Source organism: Dermacentor albipictus, chromosome 1, assembly GCF_038994185.2.
Source record: "Dermacentor albipictus isolate Rhodes 1998 colony chromosome 1, USDA_Dalb.pri_finalv2, whole genome shotgun sequence".
In the NCBI taxonomy this organism is placed as follows: Eukaryota; Metazoa; Arthropoda; class Arachnida; order Ixodida; family Ixodidae; genus Dermacentor; species Dermacentor albipictus.
The window spans coordinates 507556391-507574655 of NC_091821.1; the positions used below are offsets into that span (position 1 = coordinate 507556391).

The following is an 18265-nucleotide window of genomic DNA, read 5'->3' on the forward strand; positions in this document are numbered from 1 at the left end:
TTTCCCGTCAACTATGCCATTTCGCCATAAAGAGGGGAGAGGGTCCGACTTGTAGCCTCCGCTACTCACCAGGTCCATGAGCGAGCGCATCCTGCCTAATTCCTCTGGCAGCTCTGCTAGCCGGTTACTGGACACCAGCAACACTGCCAGAGGCAACTGGCAGACTGCCATTGGAAGTGCACTCAGCTGGTTTCGGCTGCATGAGGAACAAGAAAGGAACACTAAACTCATCTGCGAACATAAGTGCAGTGATTGGAAGCCCCGGTAGGCACACCCTTCGCAATTTCAATTTCAAAAGTCGCATGCTATGGCAAGTTTATTTTGTACGATATCTATACAAAGATTGCACTTCAAGATATCCATCCCAAAGTGATCCAATCAGTGTGGCTAATTTCGCATTCTTAGACACAAATCTCAGTGCAGACACATCCCCATAGTGACACTGCTCATAGCACGGTCATATATATACATTTTTTTGGTAGGAGAATAAGTTATTCAACTGTTATCACCTCCAGCCTGCTTTCAGAGTGGCAAGCAACATGCTATGACCTGCATCACCTTGGAGCATGTCTTTGCACAGACATTCCCATTTCAGAATGCAAAATTATCCATGCAAAGTAACAAATTTCGGAATGAATATGTATCATAATAGAGAAGCCTTGTGGCTGTACACCTTAAATGTAAAATGTTATAGAGTTACCATATACTTTACAACTACAGTCGAAACTCGATATATCGAACAGCGCGGTGATCGCAAAATAGTTCGATATAGCCAGAATTCGATATATAAAATCACGTAGAAAACGCGTCAAAAACTAGCACAAATCAATCAATGAACCAATCGTGGCGCAATAGATACTCACATGAAGCTTCAAACAAAGTATTTATTTAGTTCGCTGAAAGTACTGAAGCAGCGTAGCCTGCTTCATATTGGCAACCGCGTGCTTGACCACGGCGTCCTCAACATAGTGCAAACGGTCCGCAAGAGACAGTCCAGTGCCTTCTATCGCGCCGCAGTAGCGGCGTACAACGGCCAAAGCAGCTACAGCCTCAGTTGCAGTCGGGAGCGGGGCAACATAAGCGCTTGCTGGATCAGCCACGGCAGCGTCTTCGTTTGGCCGCTCAGCAGTCACTTCTGCCGCGATCTCACGTCTTTTAACTCCGCCACTGTTCCGGTGCTGTCACCGTCAACGAAGTCCTCAATGCACATGCTGTGTGGCTCAGCACCGACAAAGCGCTCCAGCTGGCTCCACGGCCGCCTCGATCACGCGCGCACGGCGGGGGCGCGGGCGCGCGTGATTGAGGCGGCCAGGCTGGCTCACGGCCGGTCTCTCGGGGAGCGCGCCAAGCACGCGCTTTAGAGAAGCGCGCGCTCCCCTCGAGACAGGCCGTGGCTAGCTCCAAGCCGCCGCGTGTGTACGCCGCTACGTTCAAATGGCGCCCTCGGCGCAACCGATGTGGGAGCTGTCGTACGCAGCAGTCTGGAACGCCCATCGCGCCGCCGCTATCTTCGAGAGTGTTGCGGGAAAGCTCGCCTCCTGTCAACAGAGCGCACTTGGTCTGGGGCGGCGGAGTTCGATATATCCATTTTAAATCCGGCCCCGTTCGAAATAAAAAATTAAAAATGCATGCGATTTTCCACGTGATATAGAAAGTGTTCGATATACGCAATAATTCGATATATCCGTGTTCGATATATCGAGGTTTGACTGTATAACTTTTCATGCACAAGGACGAGGGCCCTTAAAGCACCTGCGCAAGCAGCATTAACAGGGCGTCATATATGAAAGGTTCTAACTTTGAAGACACAGTACTATATGTACACTAACGACTTGAAATGCCCATGCCGAGATGACAGCCTATGCACAAGATGCCTACATGCCACAGTGTTGTGTGAAGGTGAGTTAGTTGGTGAGCAATGAAAAAATTAGCATTAACACTCCACATCATGCACTTGTTCTGTGAGGGTGCTTTCCCATGCAACAACAACCATTTCTATGAGTGTGTGGTTTGCCTGCTGAGAACATGACCTGAAGTGCTACGATTTACTGAACCAAGTATTCTTGCAACAATGGGTGCTTAAAATAACTGTGTTACAGCTTTCTATCCTATAAAAATCATCTTAAATTTGAAGATTTTCTTGCAGAGCAACAACATTTGAATGAGCCAGGTTCTAGTGTAACAAAAAATAAATTTATCAAAACCAGTTCTTTTTTAACATTTAACAGCTGCAAGCATGAAGTCCTTCTTAATTACACTACCAAGAATGTTTGTTTTCTGTTAAATGGCTTTAGCAGTCACATAATTGTTATTGTTGCTGTTTCATTCCTCATCATAATACACAGCACCACATTAAATTGCTTATTTAGCACACCGCTCTTTACCTTTTTTTTTAACCTCCTCATCGAACCCATACGTTATTTATTGCACAAAGCTATCAGGTTATTTTTGTGGCATTTACTTATACAGGGGTCTCGTTTCGCTAGTCTTCCTATGTGTTTCATAACCTTTATGGGCCCCTCATTAGGCCACACAGCAAGTTTTGGTTATACCTTGGAATTTGTTCCGTGCCCTCTAGGGAATGTACCACAATAATTTTTAAACTGGTTCATTATTAGCAGAGAAAAGCATGAAGTATCGCAAAGTAATGATTTCAGGAGGCAAGCTGCGCTGCCAACATAGTCACTCTTGCCAGCTGCCCCTTCTAGGCTCTGCAAGCAAAATTTCTCCCCTGTGTTCTCCCATACCAGATCCGGAGGATCGTGTCGTGTACATGCCACTCTCCCCACCTTCTTTCTTTCCTTTACCTTGCCCTCTTGCTGCGCGGTGTGCTTTGTGGTGACGGTCTTGTGCACAAGCCCACAAGCTGTGGCGTTTCTTTCATTTCACTCTGAGCAGGATCTTGCGAGCTGTGCATGAGAACACCTGTACTGTTTTCTGGCTGCTTTTGCAGACTGGATCCCCCAGTGAAAGCACGTTTGAAGAGGCTAGCCCTGCTTTTGAATACAACGCAATATACTGCGTTGTTGTACCGGTGGAACTCGGCTAGTGGTGTGACAAATCAGTGCCACAGGAACACTGTGGTAGACGTGAGTGCATCAAAGAGCATGACCCAGTAGAAAATGACATTGTTTCATTCTGTGAGCACGTGACTGCACAACGTGGGAACAAGCAGATAGAACGGAAGTACACCTCTCTTGCTACGGTACGAAGTAAAAGAAAGATACACATACATTCGGTTTGTATGTTTTATTATTTCTCTAAACCTTAATTCGCCTATTGAAGCAACATATTAAACAAAGAACTGCTGTTGCCTAGAATAATTCTCAAAGCAACATGTCACTGTGAGCGACGTCACAGCTCTGCAAACTGCACAGGTGCGAAGGACGTCGACTCCCCAGCTGGGAGCGCGATGCCCGCGAGGAGAAAGGCGCACAACATTTGCTGTGAGATGTTAAATGTTTTTGCTGTGCATAGCGATGTAATACCTTGGCAACACGATCAGTGCACATGCTATGCACGGCACTTGTCGGCTCAAAATGGCCAGACCTGGTGATGGTCCCTCTAAGGCACAATTTGTGTAACACATTTAGAGAACAAGAATAACTGTTTCAGCAAGGTAGCACAATAGGGGTGATCTAGTACTAAATGGTTTTGACAGAGTAGAGTATCATTGTACACTAGGAATGTGCAGGTACTGTTTATTGAAGACAAGCTAAACACAAGTTGAATAGTGATAGCACCTTATGAATACAAATAATTGAATATTTTTAAAGTAGTGTCTAAATGCTACAAAGCAGGCTTTTCAAAAAGCACTCGCATACTGTATTGGCTCAATCCCAGTGCAGTTTCCATACATTGTGGGAAAGCTGGATAATCTGATTGTCATAAACATCATTAAAATATATATTCAGAACTATCATGTACACCTCCACTATAAAGAGCAAATGGCAAGAGCTGTTATTAGTAACCTGAAGTGTTATCAATTTAACTGGTCTGTGCTGCATACTAGTGTGTTGAGATGATCTGCATAATCTATATGCTGCGAGAACAAAAAAAGAAGGACTGCCCCATAATACTGGAATGTAGTTTTAGATGAGGTTGATAAGCATACTTGTATCCCAGATCAAATTGTATGGCAATATGGTCAAACATGAAGCATTCAAAGCACTGTTCAGAAATGGAAACTGCAATCAAGGAATTGGGAAAGACAATGACAAGTTTGGTTACATTAAAAGGCACACTGCAGCAAACATGCTAATGTCAGCAATCTCATTACTGGCAATTTCTTTTACAGACAATAGACTACACGTACACCTAACAGGCTATAGCTACAATACTTCACAAAGTGCATTTCTGCTGGCTGAACACATGATCAATAATGCAAGATTTCAATATAGAAATTACGCATGCACACATATTGGTCTGATTGGTACATAAAAATAAACATAGAAGTGATTAATGCCTTACCATCCGGCTGTCTAAAATCAACTACATTTGCAGCACACGGGCACTGACCTGAGGTCAAGGTACGTCAGGGCCTGCAATGCAGCCACAGTCGGTGGTACAACACGCAGCACATTGCTGTGGCAGTCCAGACGTTCAAGCAGCACTAGGCCGCATAGCTCGGTGGGAAGCTCGCTCAGTCGGTTCTTTGACAAGTCTGCATAGAGAACACAGAGCTGTATGACCTCCAAGAACATAGAGGACTGCAACTAGCACAGTAAAATACACATCTTGCTTTTTTTTTTTATCACATAGTGAACTCAGTGGTCACTCTAAGCATACAGTGCACGTTAGGTGACAGGAGGTGGTGGAACATCTTACCACACAAAAAGCATACAACAGTAAGCTTGTTATCTTGCTTACAAACTAAAGCGCTTTATTGTAAATGGGTAGTGCTTTACACTGCCATGATAACACATTGACATTATTTGCTTCTGCAAAACAATTAAACAAACTGGCAAGTGTGCAGCGAATAGTAACCCCACGATAACACATTATCAATGTCTACAAAAAGTAAAAAGAGAGAAAAAAAGAAATAGGCACTTAAAAAGCATGGTAAATGTGTAGCATCTTAAACTGCAAGAACAACACATTGAAATTATACACAAAACAAACAAAGTGAATGATTGAAAATCAGGCACAGTTCATACCATATGCTCATTTATTTCATCGCATTGTTTGCATCGCGCTTGTGTTAAACAGGTTGACACTGAAGTCATTAAATAATTTGGGCAAACAGTGATAACGAATTTTTTACCATCGTCGGTAAACACTCATGTCTGAACATATCTTTCCGTTTTCTTGGTGTAACATGCTTATTGACGAGTGAAGTGGTGCTTTGCGAGCTGGATGTGCCAAGAGAACTGTAGTCATAGTTAAACAGTGTGGGTGGCTGTTTTGTATGAGCAAAATATATGAGCAACATATAAACAGATGATTAAAGCCGTATTTAAAAGTCATAATTATCAATGAAAAGATTGGTCTGAGGACAGAACCTTGAAGAGTACCCAACTGCACGTGGGCAGAGCTCGAAGCCATGTCATTGACTAATGCTGTTTGTCTACATGTTTGAAATATGCCTCTATCCATGTCCCTGTTATTGGGACCTTTGAAGTGTTATGAGTAAATGAAGGAAAACATTTTTAAGGATAGGCTTATGTTTCAAAAACAGTTTATGGTGGGATAATCTGTCTAATGCTGATGCAGAATTATTGACAGTTTCATGCAGCCAGCTAGTGGTGGATACTTCTAGGCAGAAACCATTCTCAGCGGCTATTATGCTGTTATTCTCAATAAAAGTAGACATAGGCTAAAAATGATGTGTTTGAGAGCTTTTGTATGAGTTCACAGAAAGAAATTAGCCTGCAGTAAGAAGTAAGTGACCAGTCATCTACTTCAGATATAGAAGTAATTTTTTAGTGTTTCTATTCACTAAAAAGTTCTACACATGACAATGACTTGCTAAACATTAAGCAGATATTTAGTACACCATTCAGCATAACAGAAAGAAAAGCTTTGGAGATGCCATCGTCAACTCCAAATAACCTTTCAATATTAAATTAAATAGGATTGATAGAACCCCCTCTTTGTAAATAGAAATATTTTCTACTGACACACTCCACCAAACATTGCAAAACATGGAACAACAACACCATCATGGGTGAAGCCTCAGCATTTATGTTCTTGTTACAAGAAACCCTTTCCAAAGCATACTTGCATAATACTCCTTCGCTTATTAAGGTCATGCTAAAGCACAACACAAAGAGCAGATACGATTTCTATTTCAGCAATAGCAGTTTAAAAGCATAACCAGCGGGGTTTTTTTTGCCATGCGGGTAGGCTGGAACCTACCCGCATGGAACACTGCTGCACGCCATGTATCCGGGCACGTACGGGCGAGACTGCAAGTTCTGCCCGCCGGACACGCCCAACATTTGCGCAATATGGTGCTGGAGTGCAAAAATAACCGCGAAGTACCACCGTCATCATCACCACCAGGCGATAACATACAGGAAGAAGCAGATATAGAGGAAGAATCGGAAGACCCGTGGGAGGCTCTGCTGGTGACGCAAGACCCTGACAGCCAGCCACGGTTAGTGAACAGGGCTCGGGCGGCGGCAGCGAGCCATGGCTACCTGGACTGAGGAGGCCACCCACCTTTGGGCTCAAGAAGCCTGGTCTAACAATAAAGTTTATCTCTCTCTCTCTTGACTTGTAAATTTTCTGTCTTATGTGAGCTCTTTCCTTTGCAATCGAAGGGCTAAAAGCACACTAGGGCTTACGCTTCTAAGGTATAAAATTGTGCATACAATGCAAGACCATCATTTCCGAAAAAACAGCACAAGTTCTTTTTTTCAGTAAAATGAAAAAAAAAAAGAGAATGATCCAGTATATCTAATATACCAACATCATTTGCAAGTGTGAATTCAAGAACTAAGATTTCCTTTGGTTTAACTTTCGGAAAAGAATTTATGTTAGGAGATTTATTTATTTATTCGAGTACTTACATCACTCTTATTGAGCATTATTGTAGGGGGGATACCATATGTACCAATATTCCTTCTATGAGGTGTACATAGATATGTTCCTTAACAGTAGCTTCACAAAGAACAAATCCAAAATCGATGTGCTTCCTCTTCGAACATGTGTGCAGAAGTTGGGTCAGGTCACGAAAAAGGAAAATGTAAAAAAAAAAAAGTTAAACTTTATGGGACAATGCAGCGGGTAATTTGTTTGGCTAAATTACTTCCGAAGTGTTGAACTCCCCTACCAGCAATAGATTACATGAATGATCTTTATATGCAAAAAAAAAAAAATTTAATTCTTCAAAGAAAGTGTTGGCTGAATTTCAAAAGCTGTAGAATGCATTGATGAGAAGATGGAAATCAACAGATGCAATTTATATGGTCACACACTGTCGTTTATTTGCCATGGTCTATGATTACTGTAGGCAGATAAACGACAACAATGCTTTCAAGGTCTACCATGTTCTTAGCTATCGACCCTTTTTGAAGAGAAGTTTGTTCTAGAGTAACGAGATGGCGATTTTAGCTGTGTGCCACACGTCGTCTCAGATACATCACACGAATGTGAAACCATTACTGCTTCCACCTTGCTTCTGTGCGATCAGCTGTTGGAAATGCAACCGAGTTTTCGCTCACGCACTGTGCTCCAATCATGCCGGACTGAATCGTGTCGGCTGAAGACGTGTGCAGCAGTTGGCTACAAAAATAGCGACTGGCATATTAAGGAATGGAATGAATCTCTGTAGCCAATTTCATGGACTGTTACTGCAACTGCCCACGTGTGTTACCGGCACATTGTGATGTACGGCTTTCTTTGAGGATACAGAAATTTGCTTATCCACCAGTGTTTTATAGCTAATCTTAAGAAAGCACTTCAGCCCTGGAATGTAGGCAAGAGTGACAACCGCTTGTTAAGCAATGACAAATGGAGCAGCACCGTTTCCTGTCATAGCATGTTTTGTGTACAGTATGTACACACATCTACCCCAACTGGCACAGAATCTTACGCCCCCTCGTATCCCCAACGTGTCAATAAGTGAATGGGCACACACTTGAATATATGTGCACCATATATGCACAACAAATGATGGACTACACTGATAGCACATGAATGGCTGAAGCTGAATGTTTTGTGACGGTCCACAAGAGTAACAGAGTTACTAGCAATAATACATCTTTGCTACAAGGTATTAACATATTAAGGCAAAGTACTAACGGCTACGTTTCAAGCCTTGCGTGCAGCAAGAACAAATATATTGGAACTGAGCACACCCATGAGCAATTAGGCAGAAATAATAGACAGTTTTAGAATGGCATTTGTCGCCTTACGTACGTAAAACGTAAGCACCTTTGCGGGACATTACAGTGTGTGTAATGCGGAGGCCACGGAGGCAGTTGAGGCAAGCAATGGACGCGTCATTATGAGATCAAACATGGCAGCGCCCATGAGATCACCGTGAAGAGGGTCAACACTAAAGGCATTTACGCTAAAGCAACAAAGCTACTTTTAATCCTCTTTTTAATTTTATTTTAGTACCCGTTGCTGACTGTTTAGATGTGTTCACATTTGAAGCCTGGGTGCCATTTTTCTATGGATTGTTGACAAAAGGTGTGGGTTCAGTCCACTTGTACAAGCACTTTATTTTCAAACACACCGAAAATAAGTACAAAAGTAGAAGAACCAATGTTTGGGCAAGTTGGTACTGGTCGAACATCTTGAAGGGGCAGTGCAAGAAGACGTAAACAGAAAAGACAACACTGTGCTGTGTCTTGCCTGTTTTCTGTTCTTGTCGTCTCGCGCTGCCCCTTCAAGATGTTAAATACAAAAGTATCTGGATAAATAGCTGAGAAAGGCTAGTTTCTGCCCTAATAAAAGATAACGTATCAGCTGTAGAAATAGCAGGTGCAACAGGACTAAAAAAAACTCAATGATTAAATTACACATTGTGGTTCTCGAAAAGAAACTATTTGCAACTTTGCAAACCCTGATAGGTAAAATATTGCAAATTTTTGAGCTGCAGAATTCAATTACTCGAATTGTTATAAGTTATAACAATTCAGCATGTGAAATTTGCCATTTGAAGCATTCTCGTACTATTGGAGGCGAGGAGTTACGGAGTTGCCATCTGTCGAAAGCGCCTCGCTTGCGTAGTATGGGGGACCACGCAGTGCACTCCTCGTAGGTTTTGCGTACGGCGCTCAATAAAAACACCACGCGGTAGCTCTCCTGGACATTTATGTAAGTACCCGCAAAATGAGGAAAGTTTTTGACTGTCGATAAAATAATCTTAAGCAAACTGAATGCACAGAATCGTCTACAGACGCCATCTCTTTACCGAATACGCACCCTGAACGTCACTGCGCACGGTCGCCACGATGGAGTCTCCCGAACCGGCTTCTTATGTGAAAGGTAGCCAAACGCAGAGTAAACTATGTGAAATATGTTTCTTATACTGGACTGACTGTATAACCAAATGGAGCATAACAGAATGAAGCCTCAATGCAGTGATCGCACTGGTTCGCAGCGACCGCCTACGCGTCTGCATGCATATTCAGGCACAATGTTTTGCTTTCGCTGTGAGTGCGTTTTTTCACCGTGCCGTGAGCTTTAGGGTGCAGCATATGAGCATTTGACAGCACACTAGCAACCACTGTTGCGTGAATGCTATCAGAACTGTTCAAAAATAATTCCGTTATAGAGACTTCGATGTCTACGGCGACTGTGATGTGCCGTCGCAACAATTCAATCTTTTTTTGTCTTCTAAATTCTTGGACATTTGAATATTATTTCTCAGGTTGTGTTGCACTGTATGTTTATCGGTCTTCTCAGCGTGCGATTTCCCTCTGCTTCTTTTTCGTAATCCAGAGCATTAATTCAGAACACAAACATGACCATATGCCATGCCTTTTTTTAATGCGCTTCTTACTACTCCCTTTCCATTCCAATGAACTTGCCAAAATCTAGTATCAACAAGTTCATAGACCTAATAAAGCGTCATGACTAGACGGGCAGCCAGGCATGGGCGAGCACCTCAGTGCATGTTTTCTGCTACTCGCCGAACATCGCGCAGTCTCGGCGCCGTAGCAGAAATCATCCTCGCGACTGTGCTTGCTGCACACCAGAGTTGTAGCCATTGGCTGTCTGCCGGTTCTAAGTTTCGCCAGCCAAGCTTCACGCATCTCCTTGCCCTGCGGCTGCATGTGAATAAGGCTGACGCCAGGCTCCGTTGCGTGCGTCCGGCACTGCAGCACTGAGCAGTAGCGTACCATGATGCACACCACCATCATCATCATCATCATTATCATCAGCCTGGTTACGCCCACTGCAGGGCAAAGGCCTCTCCCATACTTCTCCAACAACCCCGGTCATGTACTAATTGTAGCCATGCCGTCCCTGCAAACTTCTTAATCTCATCCGCCCACCTAACTTTCTGCCGCCCCTTGCTATGCTTCCCTCCCCTTGGAATCCAGTCCGTAACCCTTTATGACCATCGGTTATCTTCCCTCCTCATTACATGTCCTGCCCATGCCCATTTCTTTTTCTTGATTTAAATTAAGATGTCATTAACTCGGGTTTGTTCCCTCACCCAATCTGCTCTTTTCTTATCCCTTAACGTTACACCTATCATTCTTCTTTCCATAGCTCGTTGCGTAGTCCTCAATTTAAGTAGAACCTTTTCGTAAGCCTCCCGGTTTCTGCCCCGTACATGAGTACTGGTAAGACACAGCTGTTATACACTTTTCTTTTTAGGGATAATGGCAATTTGCTGTTCATGATCTGAGAATGCCTGCCAAATGCACCCCAGCCCATTCTTATCCTTCTGATTATTTCCGTCTCATGATCTGGGTCCGCCGTCACTATCTGCCCTAAGTAGATGTATTCCCTTACGACTTCCACTGCCTCGCTGCCTATTGTAAATTGCTGTTCTCTTCCGAGACTGTTAAACATTACTTTAGTTTTTTGCAAATAAATTTTTAGACCCACTCTTCTGCTTTGCCTCTCCAGGTCAGTGAGCATGCATTGCGATTGGGCCCCTGAGTTACTAAGCAAGGCAATATCATCAGCGAATCGCAAGTTACTAAGGTATTCTCCATTAACTCTTATCCCCAATTCTTTCAAATCCAGGTCTCTGAATACCTCCTGTAAGCACGCTGTGAATAGCATTGGAGAGATCGTATCTCCCTGCCTGACGCCTTTCTTTATTGGGATTTTGTTGCTTGCTTTATGGAGGACTACTTTGGCTGTGGAACCGCTATAGATATCTTTCAGTATTTTTACATACGGCTCGTCTACACCCTGATTCCGCAATGCCTCCATGACTGCTGAGGTTTCGACTGAATCAAACGCTTTCTAAAAATCAATGAAAGCTATATATAAGGGTTGGTTATATTCCGCACATTTCTCTATCACCTGATTGATAGTGTGAACATGGTCTATGGTTGAGTAGCCTTTATGGAATCCTGCCTGGTCCTTTGTTCGACAGAAGTCTAAGGTGTTCCTGATTCTATTTGCGATTACCTTAGTAAATAGTTTGTAGACAACAGACAGTAAGCTGATCAGTCTTATAATTTTTCAAGTCTTTGGCGTCCCCTTTCTTATGGACTAGGATTATGTTAGCGTTCTTCCAAGATTCCGGTATGCTCGAGGTCATGAGGCATTGCGTATACAGGGTGGCCAGTTTCTCTAGAAGAATCTGTCCACCACCCTTCAACAAATCTGCTGTTACCTGATCCTCCCCAGCTGCCTTCCCCCTTTGCATATCTCCCAAGGCTTTCTTTACTTCTTCCGGCGTTATCTATGGGATTTCGAATTCCTCTAGACTATTTTCTCTTGCATTATCGTCGTGGGTGCCACTGGTACTGTATAAATCTATAGAACTCCTCAGCCACTTGAACTATCTCATCCATATTAGTAATGATACTGCCGGCTTTGTCTCTTAACGCATACATCTGATTCCTGCCAATTCCTAGTTTCTTCTTCACTGTTTTTAGGCTTCCTCCGTTCCTGAGAGCATGTTCAATTCTATCCATATTATACTTCCTTATGTCAGCTGTCTTACGCTTGTTGATTAACTTCGAAAGTTCTGCCAGTTCTATTCTAGCTGTAGGGTTAGAAGCTTTCATACATTGGCGTTTCTTGATCAGATCTTTCGTCTCCTGCGGTAGCTTACTGGCATCCTGTCTAACGGAGTTACCACCGACTTCCATTGCACACTCCTTAATGATGCTCACAAGATTGTCGTTCATTGCTTCAACACTAAGGTCCTCTTCCTGAGTTAAAGCCAAATACCTGTTCTGTAGCTTGATCTGGAATTCCTCTAGTTTCCCTCTTACCGCTAACTCATTGATCGGCTTCTTATGTACCAGTTTCTTCCGTTCCCTCCTCAAGTCTAGGCTAATTCGAGTTCTTACCATCCTGTGGTCACTGCAGCGCACCTTGCCGAGCACGTCCACATCTTGTATGATGCCAGGGTTAGCGCAGAGTATGAAGTCTATTTCATTTCTAGTCTCGCCGTTCGGGCTCCTCTACATCTACTTTCGGCTATCTCGCTTGCGGAAGAAGGTATTCATTATCCGCATATTATTGTGTTCCGCAAATTCTATTAATAACTCTCCCCTGCTATTCCTAGAGCTTATGCCATATTCCCCCACTGCCCTGTCTCCAGCATGCTTCTTGCCTACCTTGGAATTGAAGTCGCCCATCAGTATAGTGTATTTTGTTTTGACTTTACCCCATCGCCGATTCCACGTCCTCATAGAAGCTTTCGACTTCCTGGTCATCATGACTGGATGTAGGGGCGTAGGCCTGTACAACCTTCATTTTGTACCTCTTATTAAGTTTCACAACAAGACCTGTCACACTCTCGTTAATGCTACGGAATTCCTGTATGTTACCAGCTATATTCTTATTAATCAGGAATCTGACTCCTAGTTCTCGTCTCTCCGCTAAGCCCCGGTAGCACAGGACGTGGCTGCTTTTTAGCACTGTATATGCTTCTTTTGGCCTCATAACTTCACTGAGCCCTATTATATCCCATTTACTGCCCTCTAATTCCTCCAATAGCACTGCTAGACTCGCCTCACTAGATAACGTTCTAGCGTTAAACGTTGCCAGGTTCATATCCCAATGGCGGCACACCTCCAAAGGCAGTCAATACCTATTATAGTACTTTCAAATGTTGTCAAGCAGACACCCAAGGCGGGAAAGCCTCACCAGTTAATCAGTACCGCGGCGTAGGTGGGACTTTAAACTTTCATTTTTAGCTCGCTTCGGCGCTTCCAAAGCAGCCGCTGATTTCACGTGATTCCTCATGCCATGTCACGCTGACGGTGGCGCCAGCTTTTCCAGTAGTGAAGGTTGCCCCCAATAGGCCAGTATTGGCCTCAAGGACAGATTGCAGTGCCGACTTTTGGAATCTCTACATGATGTAGAAAGCAGCATCACGTGACATTGGTTGCGAAATGTTCAGCATCTCCAGTGGTTCAGCCACAATTAATTCAGAGTGTTTACAGGTTTCAAGCAATTTATGTGTGGCATCTTGGCTGCAAAACAACCTAGAGCATACATCCCAGTCTGGTGGGTAGGGCCACAAACGTTTTTAGTGAGCGAGCCACGTGATGCTTTCACATTGGTGATTCAGTTTGCATGGTCTTTTATAAAAGTAGCTGTATGCAGATTGGCCGCAATAACAATCCTGTTCACAGCATTCGTCACGGGGAATGTGGCTTGGCACTATCGCCAGAATTACTGAGGGACGATTTATCACTAGTCTATCACAATACAGAAAACTTCAACCGCTTATATATTTGACTCCTGAATCTGTGCTTGCGCCATGGGCAAGCATGCACATCGCATGCATGTCTGCACAGGGTATTTTGACTGATGTCATATCAGGTGAGAACACCGCAAGCCCTGTGTGCATGGCTTGCACGACTTTTACGACCACCATATTTTGTTTTCTGTGACTTTATAAGCCAAGCATCTCGCTACCACTTCGTTTTGGGGTAGACATAAATACTCACACTGGGCTCAGTCAAATACATTTGGCACTGCAACACCAAGCAGTAAATCATGCTGTAGGAGTGGGTGACTGAATAGCTGTCTTGGGAATGAAACACAGTATTTACAACCCTAAAATCAATGCTTCAATTGCCCAGCCAGCGAGCTGCGTTGGCAGCAGCAAAAGCACGAACGCGAGTCACGTGGTGTCACTTTCTATGTCATAGTGATAACAGCGCCCGTCTCTCCAGTGGTGGCCCGTGAGGCCAATAGAGAAAAGATTTGGGGAAAAGGGAAAATTTGTAGAAGCAATATTACAGACTGAAATGAAGGTCTTGTGGCTACATAATGCTTTAACTGAAACGGCATTTTGCATCTGGAAATTACCAGTAATGTGACAATTTCCTGAGTGGAAACTAATTATTTTCAGCCCTCCATCGAAGCTTTGGTGGAGGTTTAGATGTTTTTGGGTAGAATTTGATACACTAACTACTGTGGCTGTGACAGAACACAAGATACCGTGACGTAAGTAAATCTCGTGGAAAATATTGTGTAACCCGCCGTGGTTGCTCAGTGGCTATGGTGTTGGGCTGCTGAGCACGAGGTCGCGGGATCGAATCCCAGTCACGGCGGCCGCATTTTGATGGGGGCGAAATGCGAAAACACCCGTGTGCTTAGATTTAGGTGCACGTTAAAGAACCCCAGGTGGTCAAAATTTCCGGAGTCCTCCACTACGGCGTGCCTCATAATCAGAAAGTGGTTTTGGCACGTAAAACCCCAAATATTATTATTATTAAATATTGTGTAGCTTTGATGACGGTGTAGTAACTGTAGGTGGTGACACATTATGAATATGTTCTTCCCAGTCTAAATGCCGGTCAAATTATTGCTTATTTCTATTTTGTTTGTTCACACAATGTAAGCTTTGCCTGGCTGTAAGTCGTTCATTACAACCAGAGTAGCAAATTTCATGCTACAAGAACAAGAAGCTCGACTAGACTACACCAGTTGCCAATAGAAAGTCACTGCTTGTAATGATACTATGCTGTTGTTTTTATTGCTTTGCCTTCCGTGTGTGAACTTCGCAAGATTTAGACAGTGCGAAATATCTTATTAACATCTTATTCAATAACGGAAATAAGGAAAATGGCTTGAAGTGAAAAACAAGCAATCTGAGCAATAAATATAGATCCTTATGCAGGAATTGCGGCTACACTATAACTGCCCCGACCATATCTGTTCAGATCGATCGAAGAGGCAGAAGGGATTGAATGGAATTCATTTTAAAGAAAGAAAGAAAGACGGAGGCGAGAAGCCAGCACAGTAGTGCGTCCTTAGTATAGACTCCAGCGCACTGCCATAATTCGCATAAAACGCGGCACAATGCATTAAATGTGTGCACTGCTCGCCCTGCCAGACAAGCATGACGCAGAACCAATTCACAGCTGTCATCCCAAAAGGAGTCAGTGAACCAAGCGACGCGGCTGGAGGGCTCAGACACTTTACGGCGCGAGATTGACGGCTCAGCGAGGGGGTGCAGATGTAAGAGGCAATCTAGGTCGAGATAGGCGAGAGTGCTCAGGCGAGGCACCCCCTCGTGCCGTCTCGGATGAAAGTGGGCTAACGGGCGCGGCCGGCAGCAACGGTTCTCCACTTCAGTGGCCAACCGACTCGACCACTGGAAGCCTCGCGCGCGTTGACACTGGAAGTGCGGCCTTGAGGCTTTCAATGCCGGTGCCGCGACCAAGCGCCAGCCCCTACTAAGTGCAAATGCTAAGGCTGCGCCGGACATCCCACATCCGGCGGGCATCAGTTTATCGCTGAGCCAAACATGCAAAGCAAAACGCACGAACTTGAAACTGCTCGCACGCGCATCACATTTTGTCTCACCTGCATGTACAATGTCCCGAAGGTCGTACTTGGCCGCGTAGGGCGGCAGCTCTTTTAACTTGCGGCCGTTCAACTTGAGCTCGCCGGTGTGTTGGGCGTCCTCGAAGAGCCGCTCCAAGGTGCGCGTTAGCTGCGCGTTGCTGGACGCTGCCTGCGATGCCAAAGCAGTCGGCGCCGCCATCCCACCGTCCGCATGTTCAGCAGGACCAACTTGAACGGTGTCGACTGCAAAACGCACACGCGAAACACTGCTGCGCTTTGCTGCCACCGTAACAATCACGCACAAGCAATCATGTTGTGCCCCTTCAGGCGCTTCCCTGCAGGCGATCACAAAGCACTCCGGCTACGCTCCAGAGCTCTCCACTATTTCGACGGCTGGCGCTACGACGGACGGTAAAAGAAAAAAAGACCTCAAAACAGAGGGCGTGCCGGCATGCACGCTGGACCAGAGGCATTGGCTGGACACGCTAGCCACGCTATCTATTTTGACGGAAGACGTGCGTGGGTGTTCCTGAGCGTAAAGTTGTAGCGGGGTTGCAGGTTGTAGCAGCCGCGCTTCGGGTGCGCGATGTGTGAAGAGGTTGTGTAGCATGGTTTACATGTCTTTCTTATGCCTTACGATCATTTTGAAGCAAAGCACGGTACAGGAAACTGACTGAGACGCTATGGATCTCACGAAAAAGCTGCGATCACTGGTCGGAAAACAGGCAAGTGTCAAGCGAAGATGTTGGATTTACTTTGAGTACCGCAAGATAGATTGGCTCGCGTCAAAGATTCGTGTTATCATGGGATCATAGTTCTGTGCATTGTCATGTGCATGCACTTTCTTGTGCACAGCGCAGTCGTCCACTGGGCTCAAGCCCAGTACTGTCACTGGTCCACAGGGACGAAGAATATGATGTACTATTTGGGAGGCGTATTCTGCTGCTTGCAGTGGATAGCTATAAGCAAGTCTTCGTAATGACGCTGTTTTCACAGCGCGACTCTCAGTTCGAAATACTGAGTCTGGAACAGGCCAAGTGTTGGTGGCGAAGTGATCGTGATTAACAACATTTTGCAGGGGCAGCTGCCAGCACAGGACACGTCAAGCGCCACAACAGGAACTCCTGAGCCGCAAGCAACCATTCCTAGGCTCAAGGTATTTTCGTAGCCATACCGGCAGCACGTTGCGCGGGTTGAATGCCAGGAGTGACGTGCAACACCGCGCTGCCGTGAGATCGCGCAGGCTTTCTCAAAGCCAACCGTCATTGCCTGCAATCGCGGCGCATGCATGACACAGACCCACTCCAACACAAACTTCCGAATCTAAAGTTATCACTGTGTCCACAAATTTTAGTTTCACTTTTCATTATATCGAAGCATCCCTTTGATATTTTTGTCACAAAAATTCAGCAGGGTTTACGTTAATTCTAGCTAAGCAGTATGAATCCTACCACTATCAAAGATAACTGGCAAACGTACTTGGCCCTAAATAACACGCCTGTTTGGTCATATGCAGTAGACTCTGCTTAAAGAAGTGCCGACAAATTTTTTGTTCTAGTTTTACTAATTTAATTAATAGCCTCGACCAAGTAATTATGTTATGGAGTTTCGATTTCCCAAGAGTGCAGCAAACAATTAATTACGTTAGCTTTTAATACGGCCATTTCCAAACGCGTGCCAAGAGCAGCGTGGCTTCGGACTTGAAGAAGGTTACTTATTTCGTCACCAAAACCTGTTGTTGCAGTCTTGTGGTACCAGATACCATTGACACGTACACACTGTGCACGGCCATGGTGCCTAAAGCTGAGTCCATTCAGTACTCGAAGGGACAATAGAGGAGAGAGTGTCCCCCTGCATTTTTAAGAGAAGCGAACTATTGGGGCCAGTTTGGCAGCTTTCGGCGACACAGTCATTGCATGTCCTTCAACCACCACACCCTGCCTCCTTTGTTTTTGGTGGCGTGAGAAGTAATTTTTTTCACGCCCGAAGCCAGTGCTGCACTTGATGAGAATTTTGGGCAGGCCGGGCAAAACGTGTTGTAATTATTTATTTGTATGCTCTTGAGGAATTGAGGCTTTGTACCAAAACTATGTAGTTGACAGCTATCTGAAAAAGTGAGAAAAGGGGGACACCAAATTTTTGGGTGAGCACTTTATTAAACAGAACTTTAAGGGATAGAAAATAGATTTCCGTTTATCAGAAGTTATGTTTATGCGAAAGACGCAGGAATAAAAAAAAATTGTTTTGTTTCATAACCTTCGAGTGTTTTAATTTCACTGTGGTGAAAAAAAAGGCATTATTGTACTCTACTTGAAATATCACAGCTACTTTCGCACAAAGTGTGTACTCGTGCATCCTCAGT

The 18265-nt window shown here is 44.5% G+C and overlaps 2 protein-coding genes across 4 annotated transcripts in view; one reads left to right on the forward strand and one right to left on the reverse strand.

The window, feature by feature from the left end:
• Positions 1–16272, reverse strand: part of Lrch (Leucine-rich-repeats and calponin homology domain protein) — a 205513-nt gene extending 189241 nt beyond the window's left edge. For 2 of the 3 annotated variants that reach the window (XM_065439257.1, XM_065439256.1), the window contains exons 1-3: positions 15922–16272; positions 4519–4663; positions 70–196 (exon numbers count right to left, since the gene is read on the reverse strand). In XM_065439257.1, coding sequence (XP_065295329.1) covers positions 70–196; positions 4519–4663; positions 15922–16102 — 453 coding nt within the window. In that variant the 5' untranslated portion in view covers positions 16103–16272. The remainder of the gene's footprint in view (positions 1–69; positions 197–4518; positions 4664–15921) is intronic. The other variant, XM_065439258.1, reaches the window with a different exon arrangement.
• A 151-nt stretch (positions 16273–16423) lies between these two features.
• The window catches only part of Vps50 (vacuolar protein sorting 50), a 199116-nt gene continuing 197274 nt past the window's right edge, over positions 16424–18265 (forward strand). Inside the window, exons 1-2 of the mRNA XM_065439255.1 lie at positions 16424–16628; positions 16982–17059. Of these exons, the coding sequence (XP_065295327.1) occupies positions 16587–16628; positions 16982–17059 (120 nt within the window). The 5' untranslated portion in view covers positions 16424–16586. The remainder of the gene's footprint in view (positions 16629–16981; positions 17060–18265) is intronic.